This window comes from Pelodiscus sinensis, chromosome 3 (genome assembly GCF_049634645.1).
Source record: "Pelodiscus sinensis isolate JC-2024 chromosome 3, ASM4963464v1, whole genome shotgun sequence".
In the NCBI taxonomy this organism is placed as follows: Eukaryota; Metazoa; Chordata; order Testudines; family Trionychidae; genus Pelodiscus; species Pelodiscus sinensis.
In genome coordinates this window covers 189781897-189807333 of record NC_134713.1, presented here as the reverse complement: position 1 = coordinate 189807333, position 25437 = coordinate 189781897, and the positions used below count along the sequence as shown (strand labels likewise).

At 40.7% G+C, this 25437-nt stretch overlaps 2 protein-coding genes and 1 long non-coding RNA gene across 3 annotated transcripts; 1 reads left to right on the top strand and 2 right to left on the bottom strand.

Moving 5' to 3' along the window:
• The first annotated feature begins 641 nt into the window (after window positions 1–641).
• Window positions 642–19589, top strand: LOC142828077 (uncharacterized). Its single transcript, XR_012903032.1, has 3 exons — window positions 642–687; window positions 7891–7994; window positions 19473–19589. It is a non-coding gene; the product is annotated as an uncharacterized LOC142828077 (long non-coding RNA).
• On the bottom strand, window positions 16072–23545 carry MKKS (MKKS centrosomal shuttling protein). Its single transcript, XM_075925659.1, has 4 exons — window positions 22555–23545; window positions 19664–19839; window positions 18905–19015; window positions 16072–17953 (listed from the first exon to the last, which is right to left on the bottom strand). Exons 1-4 carry the CDS (start codon window positions 23543–23545, stop codon window positions 17513–17515), a joined length of 1719 nt encoding a protein of 572 aa, XP_075781774.1. The 3' UTR covers window positions 16072–17512.
• LOC142828076 (uncharacterized) lies at window positions 23531–23950 on the bottom strand. Its single transcript, XM_075925670.1, has one exon. It carries the CDS (start codon window positions 23948–23950, stop codon window positions 23798–23800), a length of 153 nt encoding a protein of 50 aa, XP_075781785.1. The 3' UTR covers window positions 23531–23797.
• Between the last annotated feature and the right edge of the window lie 1487 nt (window positions 23951–25437).

Sequence of the window (25437 nt, the reverse complement as noted above, 5' to 3'; positions counted from 1 at the left end):
AGTAGGTTAACTGGTAAGCATAACAGTAAGTCTCTTGCATATTGGTAAACTGTTTAACATCCCTAATCTTCAGCATCACAATAAGATGTTCTAGAACAGTGGTCCCCAACCTTTTGAGGTTGCCGGGCGCCAGGGGGCGTGGCCGTTTGCCCGCTGGGCGCCAGGGGACACTAGCGTGCCCGGGGGCGGACCCCCCCTTGCCGCTCGCCCCCCTCAGCTGCACGCCCGGGGGCGGGGGCCCCCCCATAGTCACGCGCCCGGGGGCAGGGCCCCCTCCAAGGGCCGTGCGCCCGGGGCTGGCGCTCCGCTCCCCCCCTCCCTCCGAGTGCCGCGCGCCCGGCGCTCCCCCCCGCCCCGCCGCCGAGTGCTGTGCGCCCGGCGCTCCCCCCCCCCCGCCTCGCCGCCGAGTGCCGCGCGCCCGGGGCCGGCACTCCCCCCCCCCTCCTGCCGAGTGCCGCGCGCCCGGCGCTCCCCCCTCCCCCCCCGCCGTGTGCCCGGGGCCCGCCCCCGCCGAGTGCCGCGTGCCTGGCGCTCCCCCGCCAAGCGTGCTCCCCCCGCAAGCGCCCGTGCACCATGTGCCCGGGGCCACGGTGTTGGGGACCACGGTTCTAGAACTATAGGGAGAGCTGGGTCTGTAAAAGGTGAAGATTCTACATTTGGCCTGAGCCTGAATCAGGTGGCTTGAGGGTATGTGATAGCAGCCTAGAAATAATGCCTTCTATAAGAAGGGCTTTTTTCATGTGGGAGGAGAGACTGTAGAAAGACTGGTGGTAGCTGTCAGACTTCACTGCTAGTAAAGGAATCTTGCAGTAATGGGAAGGAATCTTAGCCACTGATCTCCCCTAGTTGTTTGGAGTAATATCTGCAAGCTTTAATGAAGCCAGGGCTATAACCTTGTAATCTAATTCAAGAAGCAGTGTTCATTTGCCTGTACTGACACCCACTGAAGATTCACGTGGTGGTTTGTGGATGTTCTCTGTTCTACGTATGTAAAATTCCAAATAGTCAGTTAACTGACTAATTATTAAGTGGGATCCTAGACAGGGGACTGCTAGCAGAACCAGGGAACTTAACCATGACCCGATAAGCATCACTCAGTTAGTTGATTACTTGGTCACATCCTTACTCTGTTCCTGCCTTCCCAAAGGAGGACAGAAATTGGAACTCAGCTAGAAGTTGCTCTACCACAGATCTATACAGTGCCTTTTACAGGTTGTACCTCCAAAAATTGGCACCCTGTGTCCGGCAACATCTAATAAGATCATGGATGCTTCTGGACCAGAGAGTTTGGGAGCCTAAGGGCAGGAGGACCAGCCAGGTGGGGCATCATGGCTGGCAGCCCAGATGGGGGCGAGAACCCCACAGTAACCTCCAGCAGCCCCCGGGAGTGTGGGGCTGAAGCCGGATTCCCGAGGCAGGAGCTGGAGCCTGAGCCTCCTAGGGAGCCAGCAGCAGCAAGGCAAGCAGCCTAGCCAAATTGTGGGGGACGGTGAGGCAGGGTTGCCTGGTGGGGCAGCATGCCAGCAGCAGGTGATGGGTTTGGGGACTGGTGGCAGGAGACCTCCCCATGTCTAGCAAATTCTCTTGTTCCGACAGTGCCAGACCAGGCAGGTCCAACCTGTAGTAGCATAAACAGAAAACCATTGTCATTGCAAAGAGCAGTGAGGGTGGACATGACCTAAATCCAACAAGCCCAATGGGAAATACTTTCATGAATTGCAGACAATTTGATGGCCCCTATAGTCTTGGCTCTGCAATCCTGGATTAGAGTATCTCATTCTGCTTTACATGCAGTGCAGTCTGATAGGAGACCTGTTCAAGCTGTTCCCTGGGGCTGGCTGACAGGTCTAAGTTTGCACTGTTGGATGCTATGACCTTGTGTGTCCCCCTTCTCCAATGGCACCCCTATCTTCCAATCAGAGGACAGCTGGATACAGGAAGCAGCCAGCCAGTACTCTAGGGTGATAGAAAAGCCATCTTTTTTTGTCTGTCCATCCCCAGGCAATCAGGAGTCCCATGAGAGGGCCAGCCTTTACTGTGTGGCTGGCCTGCGATGGGTAGGATATGTGCTCTCACAACTCAGTCATTCCTCCCGCACCATCTGTGGAAACAGCTCTCAAGGAGGTCATCATCCTTGTTCCTCATCCTTCCTGCTGTGCTTTGGAGTCTCCTGTTTGATTCCCCAAACTAAACTTTTCAGTCCAGTTATTACTGATTTTCCTTCTTGCCCCACCCCAAATTCTGTCTTTGCTCCTCTCTGCTTCATCACTTGGCAGATTATAATTGGTCTCGGAGAAGATTGTGAGGGAAGGGGGAGGAAGAACCATATGGTCCCTCCTTGAGTAACAGAGTGAAACCTGGAGAAGTGCTGTGAAGTTGCTAGGGTGAGGCACACTGAAGTAATGATCCCTATCAAAAAGGGGCAATATATGGACTTCCAGAGAAGAAAGCCAGGGAGAGGCACCCAACTGAAGAGGCTGAAGAAGGGAGTGTGGTATCAGGGCCTGCCTGAGACGAAGGAAAGTTTTGGACTGGGCTCAACACGAGGTCAGCCAATAGGCATATGGTCTTGGGCTCAGAAAGGACAGGAAGGTCCAGATCGAGGCAAAACCTCAGGCTGGTAACTCTTGAGAATTGGGATCCTGAAAAGAAACAACTGGGTGAAAATTAAAAAGTCAAGCCTGAGGAGATGGTAGAAGTTGCAATTGCAGCTTGTGTTTTTTGATTCCCAAGTCTCCAGGGAGAAGCCCTGGAATTACTTCCATTCTGTTCCTCTGTCAAAAGCAAAGTCTAAAAGAGGTGGAAGACATCACTGATGACTAGCAGGGTGGATTGATTGTAATGGAGGCTATTTAAATCTCCAAGTGGAAAGCTTTGATTAACAATCACTTATTTTAAGCAACTTTACCATTTCTGTTTGTATCTTCTAAAGAAAGATACATTCTCTGAGGCTTCATAGACTCATTACAATGTTAATTAAATAGAACCTTTATGTTAGATTGGTACATCTAGGAGGGTATACTATAACAATGTGCATTTGAGCTATTGTATAGCTTAATTTTCAGATTCTTGCATATTTTCAGTATTTTTAGAAAATTTTGAAGGACCTATAGCTTAGTTACCAGATAATTAACTTTTTGCTCCTGCTGTGTGTCAAGGTGCCGATTAGGATGGTAACTGACACTTAATTAAACATACCACAGCATAAAAAAAATGCTCTTATTGTGCTAATCAGGCTGTTAATACAATACATGACCCATTGTGCCATATTTATAAAGTTTGACTTCAAAACTTAGATGTCTTTCCTGAGTCTCTGTTCATATGCAAAAGCACCTCTAACTCTGTTTTTAATAGCATCTCATAGATGCAACATGTATCTTTATTTATATTTTTAACATTATAATTTTGGCCTTTATTTTGTATTTAAACTGTCACTTAACCCCTCCCAGATTTAAAAAAAAAATCAATTTTTATCCTCTCCTCCTGCCCCCCACCCTTTCCTGTCGTGACTAGCGTTGTGAGGGACACAGTCTGTGTGGAACAGTGATACCCTGAAAAGGCAAGACATTAAGGTGACCCGGCCAGAGGACTGAGTCACAAGAAGAGACCACCACCAGGGTTGGTGCTGCCATGAGAAGTGGGTGCTATCCCCAGTCAGAAAGGGATGCTCTAGCAGTCACTCGGTTTGTACATGCAGATACTACAATATTAAAATGAAGGCGTATACATCCACAAGTTCTCTCAAATTCTTTCTCATGGGGAGGAATAAATTATTGAGTGGGGAAGAATTTGTGGATTATTTCAGGGGCTGTGGTCAATTTTTTTTCTGGGATGTGCTATAGTAACTTCATACACAACTTCAGAAATCCATGAAGTTCCCTTTCAATGATATTAATCTTCAAAGGAGAAGCAATCTAAGCAGCTGTATTAATCTAAGTAGCTGTATTAATCTATTTTAGATGATGACAATGGTGTTCATTGTCAAAGGCATTAGCATAGGACATGAGAATTCTGTGCTCTAACATTGACTTCCTGTGTGACCTGGGGCAAATCAGTCAGTCTCTCTCTCCTTCTCTCTCTGCTTCTATTCCCCATGGCTGTGTCTAGACTGGCAAGTTTTTCTGCAAACTCATCTGCTTTTGTGGAAAAACTTGCCAGCTGTCTACACTGGCTGCTTGAATTTCCGCAAAAGCACTGACGATCTCATGTAAGATTGTCAGTGTTCTTGCGGAAATACTATGCTGCTCCCGTTCGGGCAAAAGTCTTTTTTGGAAAAACTTTTGCACAAAAGGGCCAGTGTAGACAGCAGAGAGTTGTTTTCCGCAAAAATGCCCCAATTGCGAAAATGGCGATGGGGCTTTTTTTGCGGAAAAGTGCATCTAGATTGGCCACGAACGCTTTTCTGCAAAAAATGCTTTTGCGGAAAAGCATCCTGCCAATCTAGACGCGCTTTTCCACTTTTAACGGAAAACTTTTCCGTTAAAAGCATTTTTGGAAATTCATGCCAGTCTAGACGTAGCCCATAAGTAAAATAGAGGAATAATAGTATTTCCTTGTCTCTCAAGGATATTGTGAGGATAAAGACATTAGACCGAGGTACTCTGATATTACAGTAATGGGGGCCCCAGACAATACCATAGATATGGGTATTGCTACAATTAGTGTAAAATGTTCTGTCCAGCTATACTTCATACTGGGTCCATCCTGAATATGCATTGGGCCAACCATCATTATTTAAGGACAAACTTACTTGTTTAGGTTCTCGTATGACCCTTTTTGCCACAGTACTTCAGCAATCTCCACAATATGGCAACTGTGGTGTACTCTGAGATTGACTGATTCCCCAATCTGGTGAATGCAAAACACACAGGGGAAAGAAGATGGAAGAGATGGGTACTTGATGGTCCCTCATTTCTCCTGTCGCTACCAGAAGTGAGAGAGGAGGCTGCAGTGAGCTATGGCAACAGACTTCTGCTTTCTTTGCTCTGTTTGGCTGCTCCAGGCAGAAATCTTTTGACTTGGGCAGAGCATTTAAATGCATCGTTGTCTCCTTGTATGCAGCTTTTGCAATCCTAACATTCACCATCACAAAAGCATTGAAGGATGGTTGCCTTCCCTCACATGCCCAATGCTATGGGTAGGGTACTTACCTTATAGTAGAAGCTAACCTTTGATGTTTATCTGTGGACAGTACCCTTGAGCACCAGTTCCACGCATGGCACTAGATTCAATTTAGCTATCAAGTGCAAAGGTATATGGTATAAACATGGTTAGGAAATCTCTCCCATGTCACTTAGATGAATCCTTATGCTACAAACCATAAATATCCCCCAGATACAGGGCTGCTTGGGGTGTGTGTGGAGAAGAGGTAGTTGCCCCAAGGCCTAGTGATTTAAAAGAACCTAGGCTCCAGGCAGCAGTAGCGGATGGAGTCCCAGGCCCTCTAAATCACTGCTGGTGCCCTGCATGGTGTGAGCCTGGCAGTGCTGAGGCTGGGTGGGGGAGCTGTGGCATGGTCCAGGCAGCTCTGAGGGCTGGCTGCCACAAGTCCTGCCCCTTCTGTCCAAGACTCCGCCCCTTCCAGGGGGCCTGGACCTGAGGTGCCACCCCCCACATTGCCCAGAGCCTGGTAAGGTCAGTCACCAGCCCTGCTCAGATGTAAAGTGAAAAACATCAGCTTTAAGGGAGGGAGGAGTTAAGCTATTGGCAAAGCTCAAGTCTCAATTATGCTTCAGGCTTCCTGCGTGCCATAGGGCATCTTAACTTTTGTGGCCTTGCTTCCCAATCTTCCACCTGCCTGTTCTATCCATTTAGCTTATAAGCACTCTGGGGCAGAGGCTATTTTCAAAGTATGTACAGCACCTAACACAATGGGAAACTGACAATGTGTGTGTGTGTGTGGGGGGGATCTCTATCCTATAGTCATGCAAATAATTCCTCAGTGCATTTGTGAGCGGGTGGGAGATCACATGGGAAAACACTCTCACAATTAGCTCCCTGGGTCCGTTAAAAATAAGTTGAATTTAATAATGAGGCAGCCTGCTGTTAGCAGTTGCAGTTACATTATGCATGATTCTTGGCTGCTTGTGAGATGATCACCCTGCATAGAATTGCTAATGAAGCCCTTCCTTCTGACAGTATGCTTTGCAGTTGGGCTTTTAATGCATCTGTCTACACATAAAGATGTGGCTGTTCAGGCATCAGCAACCAAAAGTGTCTCTATATGTAGCCTCACAGAGCAGTGAGTCACATACACAGCCCTCTGGAACAGGTTTACTGTGACTATTCATTCCCAAAGTAATGTCACAGCCTCCCTGCACCTGCTGTTCTGTATTCAAATTCTGATAATTGGTATTGATTGGTCAAACTGGGTAACCGTGGGGGACTCCTTAGGGAATTAAGGACCCATTTTTACAAAACGGCAGCTGATGGTTCTCATTTTTCTACCATGTGAGAAGGCCTGGTTTGATCCTAAGATGTCTTCTGCCCAGCCCCTGAGGCTAAGAGCTCCTCAGATTTCACACTGTGATGAGCCTATGGTCAAACTAGTGAGTGACAGAGGGGTAGCCGGGTTAGTCTGTAACTGGAAAACTTAAAAAATGAATACTCTTGCAGCACCTTAGAGACTAACACAACGTGTAAATGGTATCATGAGCTTTCATGGGCACAGCCCACTTCTTCAGATGAAGGGAGTTATTAAAGATCCAGTTTCTAAGGCTATGTCTAGACTACATCCCTCTGTTGGCAGAGGGAGGTAAATAAAGTAATTCAAAAGTGCAAATGAAGCTGAGATTTAAATATCCAGCACTTCATTTGCATAATCACGTAATGGCGCTCTTTCAAAAAACCGCTATTTCGAAATTGAAACAGCAGTCTAGACGAGGTTCATTCAAAAAAAGAACAGGGAGCTTTTTCGAAAGATCTCGGCTTCATTTGCACTTTTGCAGTGCTTCATTTACTGGGGACAGAGGGATGTAATCTAGACACACCCTAAATAAATAGGAGATGGGGGGGAGGAAAAAGAAGGGGAAAAAAAGGGGAAATAGACAATTAGCATGTCCATGAGACATGAAGCTGATCGAGAAGGTACTAATTGTTCTTAAGTACCCATTGTTTGGTTTTTTATGTCATTAGGATGTGGAATATAGCAGGCCATCCAGCCAATGTCTTTATTCATACCTCTGTTATAGGAATTAAACTCGTAAATGAAGTTAAGTTCTAAGGCTTCCTTGTGGAGTTGGCTTGTGAAATTGGCCTGAAACAATATAGTGACTTTGAGATCCATTAATGAGTGCCCAGACAAGTTAAAATGTTCCCCAACAGGTTTCTGTGTGTTGCCCTTTCGGATATCTGATTTGTGTCCATTAATTCTTTCTTGTAGAGACTGTCCAGTTTGGCCAATATACATAGCAGAGGAGCATTGCTGGCACAGATCACGTTAGAGGATGTGCAGTTAAATGAGCCTCTGATGTGGTGGTTTATGTGGTTAGGTCCTGTGATATCACTTGTATAGATGTGTGGACAGAGTTGGCACCGCGGTTGATTGCATGGGTGGGCTCCTGGATGAGTATGATGGAGGTGTGCTGTATGTTTACTGGAAAGAGTCACTTACCCCCTTCCCCACTGCTGCCTCTGTATCATGGTGAGGCTTTGGGGGAAAATATTAGAAGGTGAATAAATTGGCTTATATGGATGGCAGAGAATACTTTCAGGAATATCTTTTCTTTTGATAAGAATTGGAGAAAAAGGTATAAAGGAGATCTGTCCACTAGCGAAAGAGGTGGGTGTCTCTAAGCAAATAATGATCCGATCCATTCTAGAGCAGTACTGGGAGAATTTCTTGTGAGGTTTTTGTGTGTGTGTCTCACTTTTTTTTTTTTTTTTGGTCAGGGCAAATAAATCAATTTTAGGGACTTGCCTATATTGTGAAGAACAACAGGTCCATTTGCTACCCATATTCCTGTGAAAATGTCCTGCTGAGGGTGTCTGCTATGGTACGTGGCACACTGCTTCATTTGAATTGTTACTGTCAGTTAGCTAATGGGTTTATTGGATCCTAAATTTAAAGCCATAAGAATAATGTAGAATCCCAAAAAGTACAATGTCTGCATGTGTCAGTTATTTCATAGATGATTGCCAACCCTCTTGGTTTTCTGTAGGAGTAAATGTTATTGTCGCCTGTTCCTATTTTTTTTAAAAAGGAATGCCTCCTGATTGTCCCATGCCAGCCATCCTTCTGTACCACCCACATAAGGAGGAAACCCAGGAACCATTTTTATTCCAGAGAAATCTTCTGAGAAATTGAACTCCTTCCCCACCACCCCAATAAATTATGTATTTCTCAATAAAGAGTACATTAATGTATATAATTAAGAGAGAAAATTTATTCTTGATGGCAAGCAAATATACTCCTATTAGACTAGTTTCACTGCAGGAAGACTGGAGTGACATCTGCTGTTTACCATACAGATCTACGAACACTTTATTTTTCACTTAGTAGCCATTTTGATTAAAAATCCTAATAATCATTTTTTAATTTTTTAAAATCTGGTATCAAATGTTTCTGGTTTTCCTCTCAAAAGCTTTTTTTTTTGGTTAAATACCAAGCACTCATTGAAAAGACTTGATTTCTCTCATGACGACAAATAAATATGTAGTTTTCATTCTGGAATTGCTGAATAGTCTAAAAGATGTCTGCTCAGAGGAGTAATTTGCATTCTACATAACACGCCCCCCCCCAATGAAATGTAGAATGCAAATGTAAATTCTCTGCCATCAAGCTATAGGGTTGAACAAATTCTTTTGAAAATATAAGGCATGTGATCCTCAAAGCATGTCCACATTTATTCTTTTAAATGTCTGTATTGGTGTGGGGTTTCAATAGCCCACATGTTGGCATTTACTGTTCTTGGTGCTGGAAACAATTTAAATAAGCCTTCAAGGTACTGGATTCTAAAGTTATTAATTTTTGTAAAGGTAAAGGTTATAGGAACCTCTAGTATTTCTTTGGTTTTCCTTAATACAACACCTCTGTGCTTTGATACCACTTTCATTAAAGATGTCCTGTACTTAGCTGTTAGTATATCCACTGCTACCAAGCACAAACTAATAGAGGCAGGGGCTGTTTTTTCCACTACACTTGCAAAGAGTCACCAGGCAGTAGAAACTTTGACTGTAAGTGCAGGACAGCATGTACTGCAGCAATCTTATTCAGGGATTAGCACCCATTGTGTTAGGCACTGTATCTCCAAAGAGTTTACATTCTTAATATAGAGAGAGATTGTGATTAGTGTCCTAAGCAGTGGTAACAGTGCACAAACTGCTTTTTATTAAATATTTATTATAACTGATTGGAACCTGGGATATAATCAGGCCAGGAGCACCATTGTGCTGGTTTCTTTATGCACACAAAACAAAATCATCTTTGAAGGGTTTACAGCCTAAATCCACAGATGAAGGTGGGGGATGGGGATACACCTGAAGAACAAGTGAATCTGATGAAAAGTTGTGCCAGCTTTTGGTGGGGGCTGGGCAGAGTGAGGAATAAAGATGGAGAGGGAAGAACAATAACTGTTTGTCACCTGAGTAGCCATGGTCATCAGGCTAGTTTTTTGGAGCTGAGACTTAAGGAAGTGGCAGTAAATTTTATCTTCTTTTATCAGGGAGTTTCTTCATTCCTGCTTTTGGTATCTCTGATTATACCTCTGCATAAGAGTAAAAGACCTCTCCAGAAGAACTAGACAGTCATAACTAATCTCCATTAGAAATGCTAATGGGCAGATGTTGAAAGTGCGTGAGGTGTTTTTTTCATTGCCAGATAATGAAGAGAACCCTTTCTATTCCATATTAAACTGTTCAGAGACAACACTTATATACCAATTAGCATTTCTCTCCAATGCTAAGGCAGAAACAGAGGGACCAATGACATACCAAGACATTGAGCCCCTTGATGGCAGCTTTAAACAGGCCAGCTCCTCCGGCTGACAGAACTTGTCGGTGGGGGGAACAAATTAAGAGTTTGGGAATGTGGAGAGAGAGAGCGAGCAAAGGCTGGATTTTACAGTGGTGAGGTAAGAAAAAACAGCATTACTTAGAAATAGCACTCCAGATACTGAGCCTAGACTACATATCATTAGGACCACTCTATACAAGGCCAAGCATGTAGTCAAATGTGGCGTGTCTTTATTTTTTCCTCTTTGGTATGTAATTAAGATTAGTATGTCACTGGCTACAAGGGGCTTTTTCCTGGTACAGGTACTGAAAAACTCTTTGTTAAGGGGGGAACAGAAATAAATTGTGAAAGTGGTGGTTAAAAATATATTTTAGAATTCAGCTGCTAGTCACACTAAACAGACCTTATTTCTTGGTTTCAGTAGTAAATGGAAATAAAATTTGATCCTATGGCTAGGAAAAGGCCTTAAGATAAAGTCATGCATTGAACAGTGACTGCAAAAATGACACCTTATTCAACTTGCTGCTTGTGTATATTCAGTGCCAGAGCTGCTGACACGAGTGATAAAAATAAGCTTGTACTGCTTTTTATTCCTGCTAGCCCTGCAGCACCAACACAGCTGCAAAAGAGAGCTGGATTCTATTCCTTATGTGTCATCAACAGAATTGTTTGCTAAGCTTCAATTAAATTCCATGAGCAAATCTATGGATAGCAACAGATGATCACTGTGGGCATGGCTGAAGACAATGGGGTTGCACAAGTTACTGAAGGCTTAATTTGGCCTCTAGATGCTTCATACTAGATGATGAAGTGCAAGGAAAAACCTTCTGACCAAATTATTCTTAAATATTACCCAGTATGGAAAGTCACTGGATCAGAAAAAAAACCAATGATGTAGCCTAGAGGTTAAGCATCCAGTTGCAAGACCTCTCTTCAATCTCCCTCCTCTCCTTCATCCAAACTGACTGCTCTGGTCACTGGGCTAAAAGTTAAAGGGGGGCATCACCTTCTTTTCCCCTCTGTTTTGTGTTTAATGAAGTAGCCACCTAACTCACTGCTGCAAGAACTTAGGCCCCTAGTAAGCCTGTCTAAGGTTTTCATTTGTGGAATGCTAAGCAGAGATGGGTACTCCCCTGCAGTCTAGATTTAGGTGTCTAACTTGTTTAACTGGTATCTAGATTTAGGTGTCACCTGCCATCAGTACCTCCCATTGACTATCTTGCACAACTCTGGCATGCTGGCTTCTGTGGACTGCATTTGAAGAGGCATATCTTTCCCCATTCATTGTATAGGGAGTTTGGTGCCTAACTCAGGCTTTGTGGATTGCAGTGTTTTTTGACTTTTAAGTAGGCACCTAAAAACTAGGCAATTTGATACTCAGGGTTGCAATGCTTCAGTGAAGAGCCTAAGGTTAAATAGAATTCCAGGGTAGACTAGGGAACATAAGAAATTAAAAATGGCCATACGGGGTCAAACCAACGATCCATCTAGCTCTGTCTGCCAACAGTGACCAATACTATATCCCCAGAGGGAGGGAACAAAACAGGTAATCCTCATGTGATTCCCTCCTCTGTCACCCACCTCCAGAGAAACAGAGGTTAGGGACACCATTCCTACCCATCCTGGCTAATAGCCATCTATGGAACTACCCTCCATGAATCTATCTAGTGCTTTTTTGAACCCTGTTAAAGTCCTAGCTTTCACCACATCCTCTGGCAAGGAGTTCCATAGGTTGACTGTGCGATGAGTGAAGAAAAACTTCCTTTTGTTTGTTTTAAACCGGCTGCCTATTAAAGGGAATTGACCATACCACCAGATTATTGCCCTTAATAATTAGTGGCTATCCTTCTCAATCAAGCACTGGCATATTAACCTGATGGTTAATAACAGATTACCGTTCATATATGAAATAGACTTTTAAAATGCTTGTAGCTAGATCAAATCAGTCAGTGGTCACCCAAAGTACATCTAATCTAGTTATCTTCCAACACCAAAAAACCTTCTATTTCTGAGACACTGGAGATATTCCTAGAAAATCTTAGGCAATCATATTCCCCCCCCCCCCCATCCTTTTTCCCACTACATGCTCCAGGTACAATTTTCTAAGCTAAGATCTTCTAAAATATACCAATGGCACTATAGTGGTACTATATTACACGCTCTTCATTAACTGACGTATTACCTGCAGTATTCCTATGCTTTAAGATAAACCCTGTCATTTGGCTCAATTATTCCTGATGTTTGTATAGCTTGCCTCATGCTGTAGGAAAATCTCTGAACAAAAATAACAGTCTCTCTCTTAACCCAAGCAGCTTATGCTTTACAAATTTTCAACTGATATTTAGTGAAATTACTTTGAGTTAAACAGGGTTAGATGCTTTAATATATTTCTCTATGCTTCTTTCCTTGTTTATAAAAAGTATAACTCAATTATTTATACTAATATTAAATACAAATACTGTGGTTTATAAAAGGCTGGTAATTTTTTTTAAATGGAATTACACAAAGCAAATTGTCACCATATTTATCCAACACATGGTATACAGTAGATACAAAATGAAAAGACCAGAAGACAGACAATAGGCAGATTTGGCCACATGAAATAATGCAGAGCTAATTTACAGTAAAGAATGCCAAAACCAAGTTGTCCCATATGGTCAGAAAACTGCAGGGGGGAGGGGAGAAAATTAATCTGAGCAAGTACTGTAACTCCTTGTTTGATCTTGGCTGCAAGCTGTAAATGAGCAAAGTAAAAGAGGTTTCTATCATTCAGGCTGAAGATCAAAACAAGGCAGTGTAGTTTAAAGCATTATTTAATCAAAAATTGGCATGTGCTGTGAAGGCATGAATTGAATAGTAAATGGGATACTTATCTGTACATTTGTTTAATATGATGTTGGAAACATCATTATTTATGAACTTTCTTGTTTTCTGTGGAACAGTCAGGTACAACCATATAAAAGACCTCTTATTTCCTGTTAGCCTCTGATTCCTTTTCAAGTATTCCCTAACTCTAGGTTGAATGTTCAAGCATTTGGTACATATGAACTACTGGTAGTTCTATGCACTAAAAATTCTCTTGCAGCAATTTAAAGAGTTAGACAGCATGTACAGTATATGGTGAAAATATTTAAAAGTAAGAAGTAGGTCAACATGTCTGGTAACAAATCTTTTTTTAAAACATTAAGTTAAAAATGAGTAATACAGTTTAATTTTATTTGACTGTGAAAAGCATATGGTGAAGCAGAAGAATTTCTAATTGATATGTATGCTCCTTGCTGAGCAACTCAATTTAACTTTCCCTGTTTAATTAGTGTAATTTTTCCTTTCACCTAAAGAAGATTTGGGTAAGATACATGAGACCTGCCTTCTATAGGGGGCTCTGCAACAGGCTTCATAAGTTATCTGGGTCTTTTTCTATAATATGAAAGTTACATTGCCACCGCACTGGAGTGTTGCAAGGATAAACGCACTGTTTCTAAAGCATTTGAAATGTGTGAATAGAAGGCACACAAGGGAAGGCATACTGTGGTATACACACAAAATAGTAGTTTTATTACAGATTAACTTTTTAAAGAGAATTTACACAGTAACAATATGGTAGCAGAGCAACCTCATTCAGCCTATATAACCTAATAGCTTGATTCAGGATTGTGAGAACTCAATGAGATAGTCTGAGTGCCTGGATTAGGTCCATAAAGAGTTGGCTCTTTGTTTCCATGTCACTTTGAGTTGTTAGGGAAGTTTTGTGCTTGTTGTAATATCACTATATAGCAGAAAGTAGTGTCAGCATGAGATTCTTGAAATATACATTTGGGAATATAATTTTTTTAGAGTCTCTAGCAGGACAATTTGGCTCCATGCTGCTTCCTGAGGGAATCTCATTTGCAAGGGACAGTTAATTATTTTTTACATATTTCTGTATTTTTTAAACAGAGAGAGGCTGATTTCTCCACGAATAAAGCACAGTTATTTTATGGTAGTTATTTATTTCTTGTACAGATCTCCACTTCCTAACAAAGGGTATCCTTCACAGAAATAACTTCACAAGAGGGAAAATAAAACCCATACAGGATTATGTTTGTTTCTCTAGTTCAGCTGTCCTGGGTGAGAGGAGGTTTCAGATGCTGCAGAAGTGGGAACAGTGGCCTGTAGAGAGTATCAGCAAGAATAACTCCATAACCTTGTTGTGTCCAAACACAACTACTGTGCTTTGCTGGTACTTCCCTCCCCATTGGCTAACCTGCTTCTGAATCATGCTCCTGTTGCTTCTTCACTATAGCTGCATATTCTTACATCTCCTGTGGAGCAACATTACCATGAAATTGAGGTTTAATCTCAGAAAAAAAGATTAGAAGAAACTTGGGAGGGAAGAGCAGGAGTGAGGAGAGATCCTGTGGCATTGCAAATTCCATAACTTTTTGGAGTTATGACTGTTTACATCAGCTAAGGATTTGCCCCATGATATGGAACAGCTACTTCCCATTTCTGTGTCCCTGCTAGTTTCTATGCTCCTTTTTACCTTCCAACCAAGTAGAGAGAAATATGTACCTCAGTCTTTAAATTAGTTCTAAGCACAAATAAACTGGAAGTTGTTGGTCCAGGACCACATGTTCCCAGATTATATTTGGATGCTGACCAACAAGACTTTTCCTAGAAAGTACAGGCAGTCCCCGGGTTACGTACAAGATAGGGACTGTAGGTTTATTCTTAAGTTGAATCTGTATGTAAGTCGGAACTGGCGTCAGCCGCTGCTGAAACTGATCAGTTTCAACAGCAGCTGAATCTGGACGCCAGTTCTGACTTACATACGGATTCAACTTAAGAAACCCAGGCGTCCCCAAGTCAGCTGCTGCTGAAACTGATCAGCGGCTGATTCCAGGAAGCCTGGGACACAGCAACTCTGCCTTGGGCTTCCTGTAGTCAGCCCCTGGTCAGTTTCAGCAGTGGCTGACTTGGGGACGCCTGGGGCAGAGCAGCTGGGGTGCTGCTGGGTTGCTCCAGTAGCGCCGCTCCTCGGCGCTACTGGAGCAACCCAGCAGCACCCCAGCTGCTCTGCCCCAGGTGTCCTGATTCAGCCACTGCTGAAACTGACTAGCAGCGGCTGAATCAGGACGCCTGGGGCAGAGCAGCTGGGGTGCTGCCGGGTTGGTACAGTAGCGCTGAGGAGCGGTGCTGCGGGACCAACCCGGCAGCGCCCCAGCTGCTCTACCACAGGCGTAGGCAAGAAAAGCCTGGTCTGCTGGGGGGAGGGTTAGGGGGGGTGGGAGGGCACTAGCTGCACCCCTCCCCCAGCAGACCAGGGAGACGCGGGTGGCAGGACCGCCCGCGTCCTCCACGGCTTTGCTCCCGGTCTCCCTGGTCTGCAGGGATACGGGGAGCAAAGCCTTGGAGCACGCCCGCAGCGGGACAGCCCAGGCGTGCCCGGGCTGTCCCACTGCGGGCGTGCTCCGTGGCTTGCTCCTGTCCCTCTAGTCTGCTGGGGGAGTCCAGCAAAGCCGCTGGACCCCCCCAGCAGACCAGGGACACCCGAGCAAAGCCGCTGCCTGGGCAGCTTTGCTCGTTAGCCCGGGAGCAAAGCCGCCCAGGTGGCGGCTTTGCTCAGGTGTCCCTGGTCTTCTGGGGGGGGGGGGGGGGTGTCCAGCGGCTTTGCTGGACCCCCCCAGCAGACCAGGGAGACCAGGAGAAGCTTTTCTCGCCCCGGAGGACACGGGTGGGGACCCGCCACCCGTGAGCTCCGGGGCGAGAAAAGCCCCGTTCTTAAGTGCGGATCCGATTTAAGTCAGATCCGCGTAAGTCGGGGACTGCCTGTACTGAATGGACAAGATTTCTCATCTAAAGTTCCAGAATAGTCTTCCATTTTTGCTGCTGATAAAACTACTACAAGAGTTCTTGAAAACAAGTCATGGTAAAAGTCAGAAACTCCAAAAGTGTATTCATGATGACAAATGAAATATTTGCAAAAATAAATGAGAAAATGGCATATAATTAAAGAACATATTGAAAGAGCTGCACTAAATCATAACCACTTGAATCCCATTATTATTAAGAGCTGTACATCTAAAACCCTCAACAACTTTGAAAGTTTACAGATGATGTTGAACAAATAAATACAATAATCAGGTTCCAAATATTACATTTTATATAGGAAATCAAAATGATACAATGGTTTGTTATAGTGGTGACAGAAGCAAACTATTGTTTATTCCATATTTTATATTCATAACATTTTTTCCTATAACATATATGCCTCACTGTACCAAACAAACTGCACAACATAGGTGCAATAAGACTTTTTCATTGGATTGTAAAAATGACACGGCCCCCCCTCTGGTAAACAGGAATACTAGCTCTTCATCTCACGAGAGTATTATAAGAATAAATTAATTTGTGAAGCACTCAGATAACTAGAGATGAGAGCCATACAAAAGCTCATAAAAAATTAATAATTCTGTCTTTGGAGCATGATTTGAATAGTATGAAGTAAATAAGACATGTAGTCACATGAGGATATAACAAAATATTGAATAGCTGCTCACTCAGCACCTGCCATTCTGTGGACTGAATGAGTCAGGGTCTTGTGAAAAAAGTACAATGTGATTAGATAACATTGGTCTGCAAATTGAAACAAAGTTTCTGTTGTTTTGATAAAAATTGGTGACTTTACATAATTTTGCTATGCTGATTTCAAAAACGGCATCCATTTTGCTCTATCACACAAGGATTTTTCACAAATCAATAAGAAAAAAATGGACATTTTTCATGCTTTTTATTCCACCTTATATATTAAAAACGTGGTAAATAGTAAATTATAGTTCTTTTACAAGGTCTGCAGTAAGTCCTTGTTTAAAGAACAAAGGAGGAAAGTGTGAAATTTAACAATTGAGTAATTTTAAATGATTAGATGCGACTGAATCGAAGTTTTTTTGACAACTTTTTATGCATTTCACCATGTATAACACATTATAATAGCATTTTTTTAAAAAGTAGACTCCAGTTTTCAGAAAACCCGTGTCATGGGTAAAAATGGATATAATTTGAACTCAGCACCCCAAAATTAGTTAAGAACAATTATTTGTTCTCAAACAATGGAACCCATGCATTAAAGACTGAATCATACTTAATACACACAAGGAAGCTCTATTAAGGTTGCACAGACAACCTTAATTCTGGCACTTTTTAACTTTAGAGAGCTTCATGTGGCAACCTTACTCTTCCTTTTAATATAGTTGTGAGTATAATTATGCATATTTGAATATACAGTTTGTATATATGTAATACAGTATAGTCTGAATTCTTATCGTGTGTTAATAAAATTTGGTTTTCTGAGTGCACACTAGATTATTGTTTAATTTTTCTAATAAAATGTTAAATATATTTGATAATGCTTATAACTGGAGTTGGGATCAGACAAATAGCTTAATGAGCAACTATGCCTGACATTAAAATTCTGTTTATAGACTCTGATCCTGCATAATAGTCTTTTACTATATTATTTAAGCTGCTTTGGAAGTTTATCAAACAAATATGCAGTTCAAAATCATGCAGATGAAAGTTAAACTAATTTTGATCTTCAACTATGTATGACAAATCCAATATCAGATTGGCTGTTTCCACTGCCACTTGTAGACCACTACATTTTGCAGTAAAACAGTCCAATACAAGATGGTCAGTGGCGTTTACAGAAGGCCTATTAGAACAGCTTTGTGGGATAAAAGGGATACATTGGCGTTGTAAAACTGTCCAATTGAGATTCCGTTGATTATTGTAAATACCACAACCACACTTCAAAACTAAATCTGACCAGTTACAGTCAGAGGGAAATCCTGACTGAACTGACCAAAAATGTCCATAAACCATATCAGTAAGAATTTCACCATCATCATGTTCCAGGCAGCAAGCTACGCATTCCAGCGAACGGCAAAAGGCATCAGCAACCAATTGGTATTGTGTCTGTGAACAATCTATGGCTTTTAAAATACCGGTAGAAAGGGTAGAACTCTAAAAGATAAACAATAAAAAATTATAAAAGTAATAATTGAGCAACTGTAAATGTGTACTTTGACAATCAGGAAAATAAACTAGCAAACATATTATTTGTTACCGAGCACACACAGAATAGTTTCCTACCAAACTACTGGATAAAGCTTTGCAGTTTTTAACAAGTAGCCCAGTTAACATTTTTAACTGAGGAAAATTTGTTAATGTGTTGGCACAGTTCAAATATCAAAGGTTTTTACACCAGTAAAATCAAAGCCAAAAAAGTCCTATTCTTATTAGCATTGAAGACAAAATAATTCTATACAGTTCCTGTTTTCAATTAAGTACATTATAGGAATAAAATGAACGAACTGTTGCTATGGTAAATGGAAATCAGAAGAGCTGTTGAAGAGTACAAATACAGTATTTCTTAGGCAATAAGTCCTGAGGCACAGGACAACTTTATCAGCACAACTTTAAAATCTCATACAATTTAACTCTAATCGTTCTTTGGAGAATAAAATGCAACACTTGATGTCAACATAACCTGCTAAAGACAAGTGAGATGTTTCAATTCTGTCTGTAATTGAATAGAAACTAAGGGTACATCTAGACAGTACCCTTCTGTCAGAATAAGCTATGCAATTTACACTATGCAAATTGCATAGCTTATTCCGAGTCTAAATTGAAAGATCTTATTTTGAAGTTTAGCACTGCCCATATAGTGCCAAATTTCAAAGTAAGGCACTATTCCGACAAATCCCTTAACCCTCATGGAACAAGGGTTACAGGGACACCGGAATAGCGCACCCACTATTTCAGGAAATAGCGGGCGCTTTTAAAGGCACAGCATTGCTATTTCGGCATACTTCCAATATCCTGAAAGAGCAACGCAGTTTAGACGTACCCTAAATTCCTTGTCATCTTAAGTGGATTAAACAGCTTTAAATATCTTTTCAAGGCCTTACATACCTTGTGTTTTATGTACGAAGCCAAATGAGTTTCTGTGCAACCACCTCCTAACAGTGCCAAGGGTTGCTTGATTGTTAGTTGTAAAACATGTTCAGCCGTTTGACATACATGCTGAAGAGCAAGAAAAATTGTCATTGCATATAGTATCACTAAAACAAACTTATTTTAAAAAGGTTAAAAAATAACTTTTTAGAATATACTTTTAAAGTGCAACTTCTTTAAGAAGTGTAAATGTACAGATGGCACTTGCTTACTCACAGATCTGCTTTGGTTGACTTCAGTATTACAGCTGCTTATGTAGTGAACAAAAAGAGCTTTTGCTATTTATGGTGCTTAACACTATAGATCACAGCCAAGAGTGTTGTATTTTGTTCCTAATTTTGCATAATCCAAATTATTTACTAAATTTCAATAAATTACAAACCTGGAGCCCCATATTATCATAGAACCACACTTTAACTGTCTAAATTACTCAAGGGTGAGTGTTGCTGAGAGTTAGCAGTGACCCTGAGACTTTCCTTTCACAGCTGAGAAAAACTGAAATAACAGCATCCATTTCTTTCCCCAGGTGTGGCCTCTAAAGTAACTGTGCAAAATGGTGTGGCAAAAATTCTTTGTTTCTGCTGTATTTACTGAGGTGAGCCAGTGATGAAGAGTTTTCTGGTTATAGTGACTGAAATAATAATAAACCTATCCTCACACAATCTGCTCCCTCCAGAAGAATATGAATTATTAGATCATTTGAAAAACTTTGCCTACCTTCAGCTCATCCCATGCCATTTCATTTCTGTTACAGAGTATCAAACTGCAGACAAGAATGTCATTAGGAATTAGATGCCAAAAATGTTTTGAAACAAAATTCTCAGTGCGCAAATCCTTCAGACTGCCATAACAAGTAGGAGATAGAGAATGTAGGGCAGCAATAGGCTGTGAACCTGTACAATTAAGGAAAAAAACAAAGAACAGCATCTATTATCTTATCAGAATAGCAGTCTACTGTATTTTGTAGAACATGGACTGTAAGATTGATTAGTTATATTTTAATTTTACAAATGTATTTTTCAAGACACATTCATGTAAATTTTCAAACTGTGATGGAAATCATGCAGACACAAATCAGCAAGTGCTTTGAAAATATAGGTTCTGGCAATAATTCGTGATAAAAGTAGGAATTTTATTATTCATTTAAATAGGGCATTATCTGTAAGCCATGTTTACCATGGCACTCTAGCTCTAAGTGCTGTAAGCAACGTCCAGGTGTACAGATGTGTCAATAGTAGAGCTGGCCACAAAAGGTTTCCATTAAAGTTTGAAAAATCTGGTTTCCAATTAGTTATAGCCATATTCTGTTAGTCTCACTGGTGACGTGTCTTGTTCAAATTGTGAAGATAGACAGAAAAGAATGGAGTTAAAGAATTCCTGCAGCACAGAATGGCAAGCAAAGAGATTTAAAATTATAATGTTGAACTTCTTAGTTTTCAAGCTTTTAATTAAAACTTGAAAAAATGATTACTCTTAACTTGACTTTACCACAGTTGTTTGGAAACATTTCTGAATTTTCACTTTCCATTTCTTTTTTTGCCAAATAGAAATAATTTAATATCTGTTTCTTCATCAAAGGTTTCATCTTTATGACGGTCATATATTCCATCCTCTTAAAAGATTAAATGACTTGCTCTCTTGAGGACTTTATATCTTGGTAAGCTATAGCAAAATAGCAGAACCAATTTCAGTGAAAAACTTGAGAGTTGCCAAGATACAATCTGGCTGCAGCAGAGATTACAAGAAAACAGAAACTCAAGTTAGAGTATTATAAACATGAATGGAAACTTTAATTGGGATAGTAGTTACAATGTGTTGAATCTATTAAATATTTAGGCATAGGTGTAGACCTTTTTGATAATAAATGGCATTTGATTTAAAATAATGAAAGGATTACTTTAGGATCCCATTATAACTTTGTGGCTCCTGCCTCACCATTACCAAATTATGGCACTTCCTAACAATAGGCCTAGGCTATGTCTACACTGCAATGCTATTTCGGGATACCAGAGTTATCTCGAAATAGCGATCTCATGTTTTCACAGAAAACCCATTATTTCAGGCTTGCTATTCCGACATCCGTGTAAACCTCATTCCAAGAGGAGTAAGGGACGTTTTGGTATAGCGGGCTATTTCAAAATAAGATATGCAATTTGCATAGTTCAAATTGTGTATCTTATTTTGAGCTATGGTGCAGTGTAGACACACCCCTATATTTTTCTTTCTGATTAGTGGCACACAAAGGGCATGTCTATACTACAGGGAAGATTGACACTGCCGGAGTCATCTTTCCGGAGTTCAATTTAGCGGATGTACTGTAGATCTGCTAGATTGATCTCAAAGGATGCCCATCGGTGCTGGTACTCCGACTCCTCGCTAGGAGTAAGAGAAGTGATGGGAGCGTTTCCTGCCATTGATCTCCTGCTGTGTGGACGGGGATTTAAGATACATTGATTCCATCTACGTAATTTATGAAGCTGGAGTTGCATGTCTTACTTCCCGTATACTGCAGACCAGGACAAATATTGGGCCCAAATGTGATGTAGCCAAAAGTTATTACTTAGTGAAGGAAGCTTTTAGACTGATGCCCGAATACTAGAGATGAGTGTATTACAGGTACCTAGATTTTTAACTTGGCAAATTCTAACATATTAGACTCTAATCGTATAATTCTTATATTCCTTCTTCCCTATCCTTGGACAAACAAGAGACATACTTCGATCCTACTCACAGCTCTGATATTATAGTATTCAAATTTAATGTTAATCTGAAGCTAGGTCCTGTATTTTCAAATGGTATAATTAATGTACAGCAGTATTTTCTACCTGTAACTGTTGTCACAGCTATAATGGCACTAAAATGTTTTAACCTGAAGTGGAGAGGAAATAAATAGTAATTGGAATCTCATTTTGTGATCTGAAATCAACATCACAAATGACTAGGAACAATTTCTTCCCACTTTTCACTGGCAAACATTACCATTCCTAGTCCTTGTATTTCACAAAACATACATAAATATTGTAATTATCTAGCTATGTTTTTTTATACTGGTTTGTGAATGATTAGCACATCTTGGATCATGAGCAGTACAACTTTTATTTCCTTGTTAAGGACATTACTTGCATGTGCAGTTTTTTGAAAATGGTCTTTACAGTGCAACATCAGCTATATGTTGAGTGTTTATACCAAATAATTAAATCCTCAATCATCATTTAATGTTATGAAACACAGCGTTTAGAGTTTGATTCTATCTGCTCTAGGTAATAGAATGGGTAATTGACTTGTAAATACCAATTATTGTACTTGTGTAGGAATATGCAGAAATGACTTTTATGAAACAACTTATAGGAAGGATATGGTCATGTATATGAAGGCAGGCTCAAGCTCTCTTTGACAAAGAGTTTGAAATAAAGATGTATATAAAGAAGTTCTAGTTTGCTGGATTTCAAAATTATTCACTATTTTAAGATTAAATTGATGGTACCTAAAATGATACAATGGCTACATCAATCAGATACAGGAAAGATGGATTACAATCTTGCTTTTTGACATTTCTGTTTCCCTTAAAACTAATGTTATGGATGCCAAATAAAAAGTTAATGTATTACCTGTCATTTGACTCAGCGGCTCTACCATTGATAATCCAACTCTGTCTATAGTGATGACACGATGCTCTTTCAGGTATTGTTTCAAAGATGGGTGGATAACTTTCTGGCACACTACAAGGCCTACTTGGTCATTAACCAACTGCTTTCCTAAATTAAGCAACTGATCCAGTACTGCTACTTCTAGAGAAATGCCGTGATGAACAATGACAGGTCCATCTCCAATATTGGAAAGGTCTCCTGACAGAGAGATACAAAAAAGGGCCATCTTGATAGTACTTGAAGAAACTCTTTTGACAGGAAATATACTTGCCAACTGAAACACTGGTATTTCTATCAGTAGTCCAGGATATACAGCAGACTCCATAACTCTTTTATCTTTCACAGGCACAATTACACACTTTCCTAAAACAACATTAGTTTCAACAGAATGTGGAATTGTAAGTAGAAAAGCCTTTAAAATCAGTGTGCTGATGTAACTGGCTTCTGTTTTGTTAAGCATGCAAGCAGGCTTGCTTGCTAATATGCTACGTACCAAAGAAAGAAGGGTCTTAATACTGTCAAAATCAACTGATAATCGGCAACCACAGGCCTCAGACTTGAGATAGTCAATACATGAACTCAAAAGATGTCTACTTATTTTAGTGACCGTACTAGACTCAAAGTTTATTCTTTGAAAATTTTCAACCAAGCTGCAGCAAAGAATGGCAGTAAATAACCCACAGTCACTGAAGCGTGATATATGATTCTTTACAGAGGCTGTCAGAAGGTTTAATACTGGATGGGTAACAGAAAGACCACCAAGCAAAGCAGAAGATTGTGAAGTTATGCGAACATAGCCTCCCATACCATTGTGGAGCTGTTTGAGTCTACCCGTAGGGCCATAGCAAGATTTTACTATACCACTTAATACAGACAGAGAGAAACTAACTACATCTTTAGTTAAAGGTTTGTCGGTACACAATGAAGGCTTTTTAGCTTCAATGCGAGACATCTTCAAGACAAGCTTTTTATTCTGATCAACAAATTTTCAAGTTTATTCCACTCTTCCTTGAATCCATAAGTTAGAGAAGTTTTAATCTACAGAAGTATATTTTTCCTCTTTGAAGCCAAACATATTATAAAAAGGAAACCATGCATACAGAATGACAACTATGTCCACGTAGCTGTTCATTGTTTAATATTTGAATCTGGAGTCCAAATATAATAATGATAAATGGATATGTGATGATTGGAGAAAATTATTTCATTCTTCAAGATTCTTTTGTTTAACTTCCAAGGCTGATTTAGCAGAGTTCTTTGCAGCTCTTTGTATAAAATATGTACCAAGATGGACACCCAGAAATGAAAATCCTGCCACAAGCAGCCAGTTCTTTCTAATCCAACTGGTTTTTCTCATTTCTTCCTTCGTTGGCAAGATCGCAGATGCAAACTTTCAAGGTTAATTATATCTACAATAAATAAATAAATAAACAACAGGATATTAGTATGACCATTTAAACAAATATATTGTATACTGGCTGTAACTTAGTCTGATTTCTCAGATGAGACAATGTCAATAGTCAGTAACTGAGCAAATCAGCAAAGGCAAGACTAGTAATTTGACACCTATATTCTTCCCCAAACACAGTGTGTGGGTGTGTGTTTGTATACACACACATATACTTAACTGTAGTGTTTTTTAAATAAGGTGAGAAAGCTTGGTACAGTTAAATATAATATGGGCAGATATACTGTTCAAACATTTGTGTTTCTGCCAGTTAACTTCTTCATTGATGATTTGTGATATCCATGCCATTTTACTCAAATCTCCAAAGAACAGCCTATTACCAACTGTATCAGATTATGTGAATATTTGAGTCTATATTGGGTGTGATAATTGCATTTTACTTTAGATCTACACAGATGAGAAGTTAGTGCATTCGTAACAACCTCCCTTAATGTGCAATCACTTCAAAACAAAATGATTTTATATGTTCAGAGGTCTAGGAACTTATTCCCATTTTTATGGGGAGGAGCAGCGGAGAAGGTGGCATTGAATAGCCCTTGTATTTGTAGCCTGGTGAAGTTTTGATGTTTAAAATGTACACACTTCTCAGCTTACTTCTAAATACTTAAAGTTTAAAGGTGTTATTTTTAAATTTAAAATTAGTATTCTTTGAGACACTGTAATCATACAACATTTTAACACTCAATGGCTTGCATTTCTGACACTTTGTTCACGACATGCTTAGATCTGTAAATCATGTCAAACTGACTGAAAACAAAATACCAAGCTAGTAATACAAATTCAGACTAAAATTATGAAACTGTTACACAAGATGTTAAACATAAGGATTTTAAATATACCATACTGTGAGTTGAGACTAATGATACACTCATTTAAAAACAAACATTTAATTATCCCATATCTAACAATACTGATAATGATACTTAAATAGTATATCACACTTATTCCTGCTTAGTAGGATTTAAATATTACAGGTTCAACTTCCCTGGTTCAGCACACCCTAAGAACCAAATTGGCCCCAAACCAGTAAATTTGCTGGACCAGTGGAAGTCAATGCCAGCCTTTCAACTGCTGACAGCTGCAGGACTCCACCCCAGTGGAAGCAGAAGGGCTGGCAATGATGAAACAGAGATGGAGGGAGGCAGTTGGGAAAAGTGGGGCGGATGCAGAATCCCACTGCTAAAGGCCAGGAGTGAAGCCTTGCTGGAGGCTCCATAGCCACCTCACCCATTTCCCTGAATGCCCCGTGGCCCTGCTCCTTTCCCTCCCTCCTCAAACTCGAACATCTCAAATCAGCTATTTGCAATGCTTTTGGAGGGCAAGGCAGGAGTTGCTGGGCATGGGCTCCCTGGCTTTTCCCTGTGAGTGCTCCTGCC

Excerpts from the sequence above, each read along its gene's own strand:
- MKKS (XM_075925659.1), bottom strand. The coding sequence starts at position 23,545 with ATGTCTCGCATTGAAGCTAAAAAGCCTTCATTGTGTACCGACAAACCT. Across the intron at positions 19,840-22,554 it reads GCCGCTGAGTCAAATGACAG|GTTCACAGCCTATTGCTGCC; the intron begins GTAATACATTAA and ends TTAATTGTACAG. Across the intron at positions 17,954-18,904 it reads CTTCGTACATAAAACACAAG|AGTTCTACCCTTTCTACCGG; the intron begins GTATGTAAGGCC and ends TTTATCTTTTAG.
- LOC142828076 (XM_075925670.1), bottom strand. The coding sequence starts at position 23,950 with ATGAGAAAAACCAGTTGGATTAGAAAGAACTGGCTGCTTGTGGCAGGA.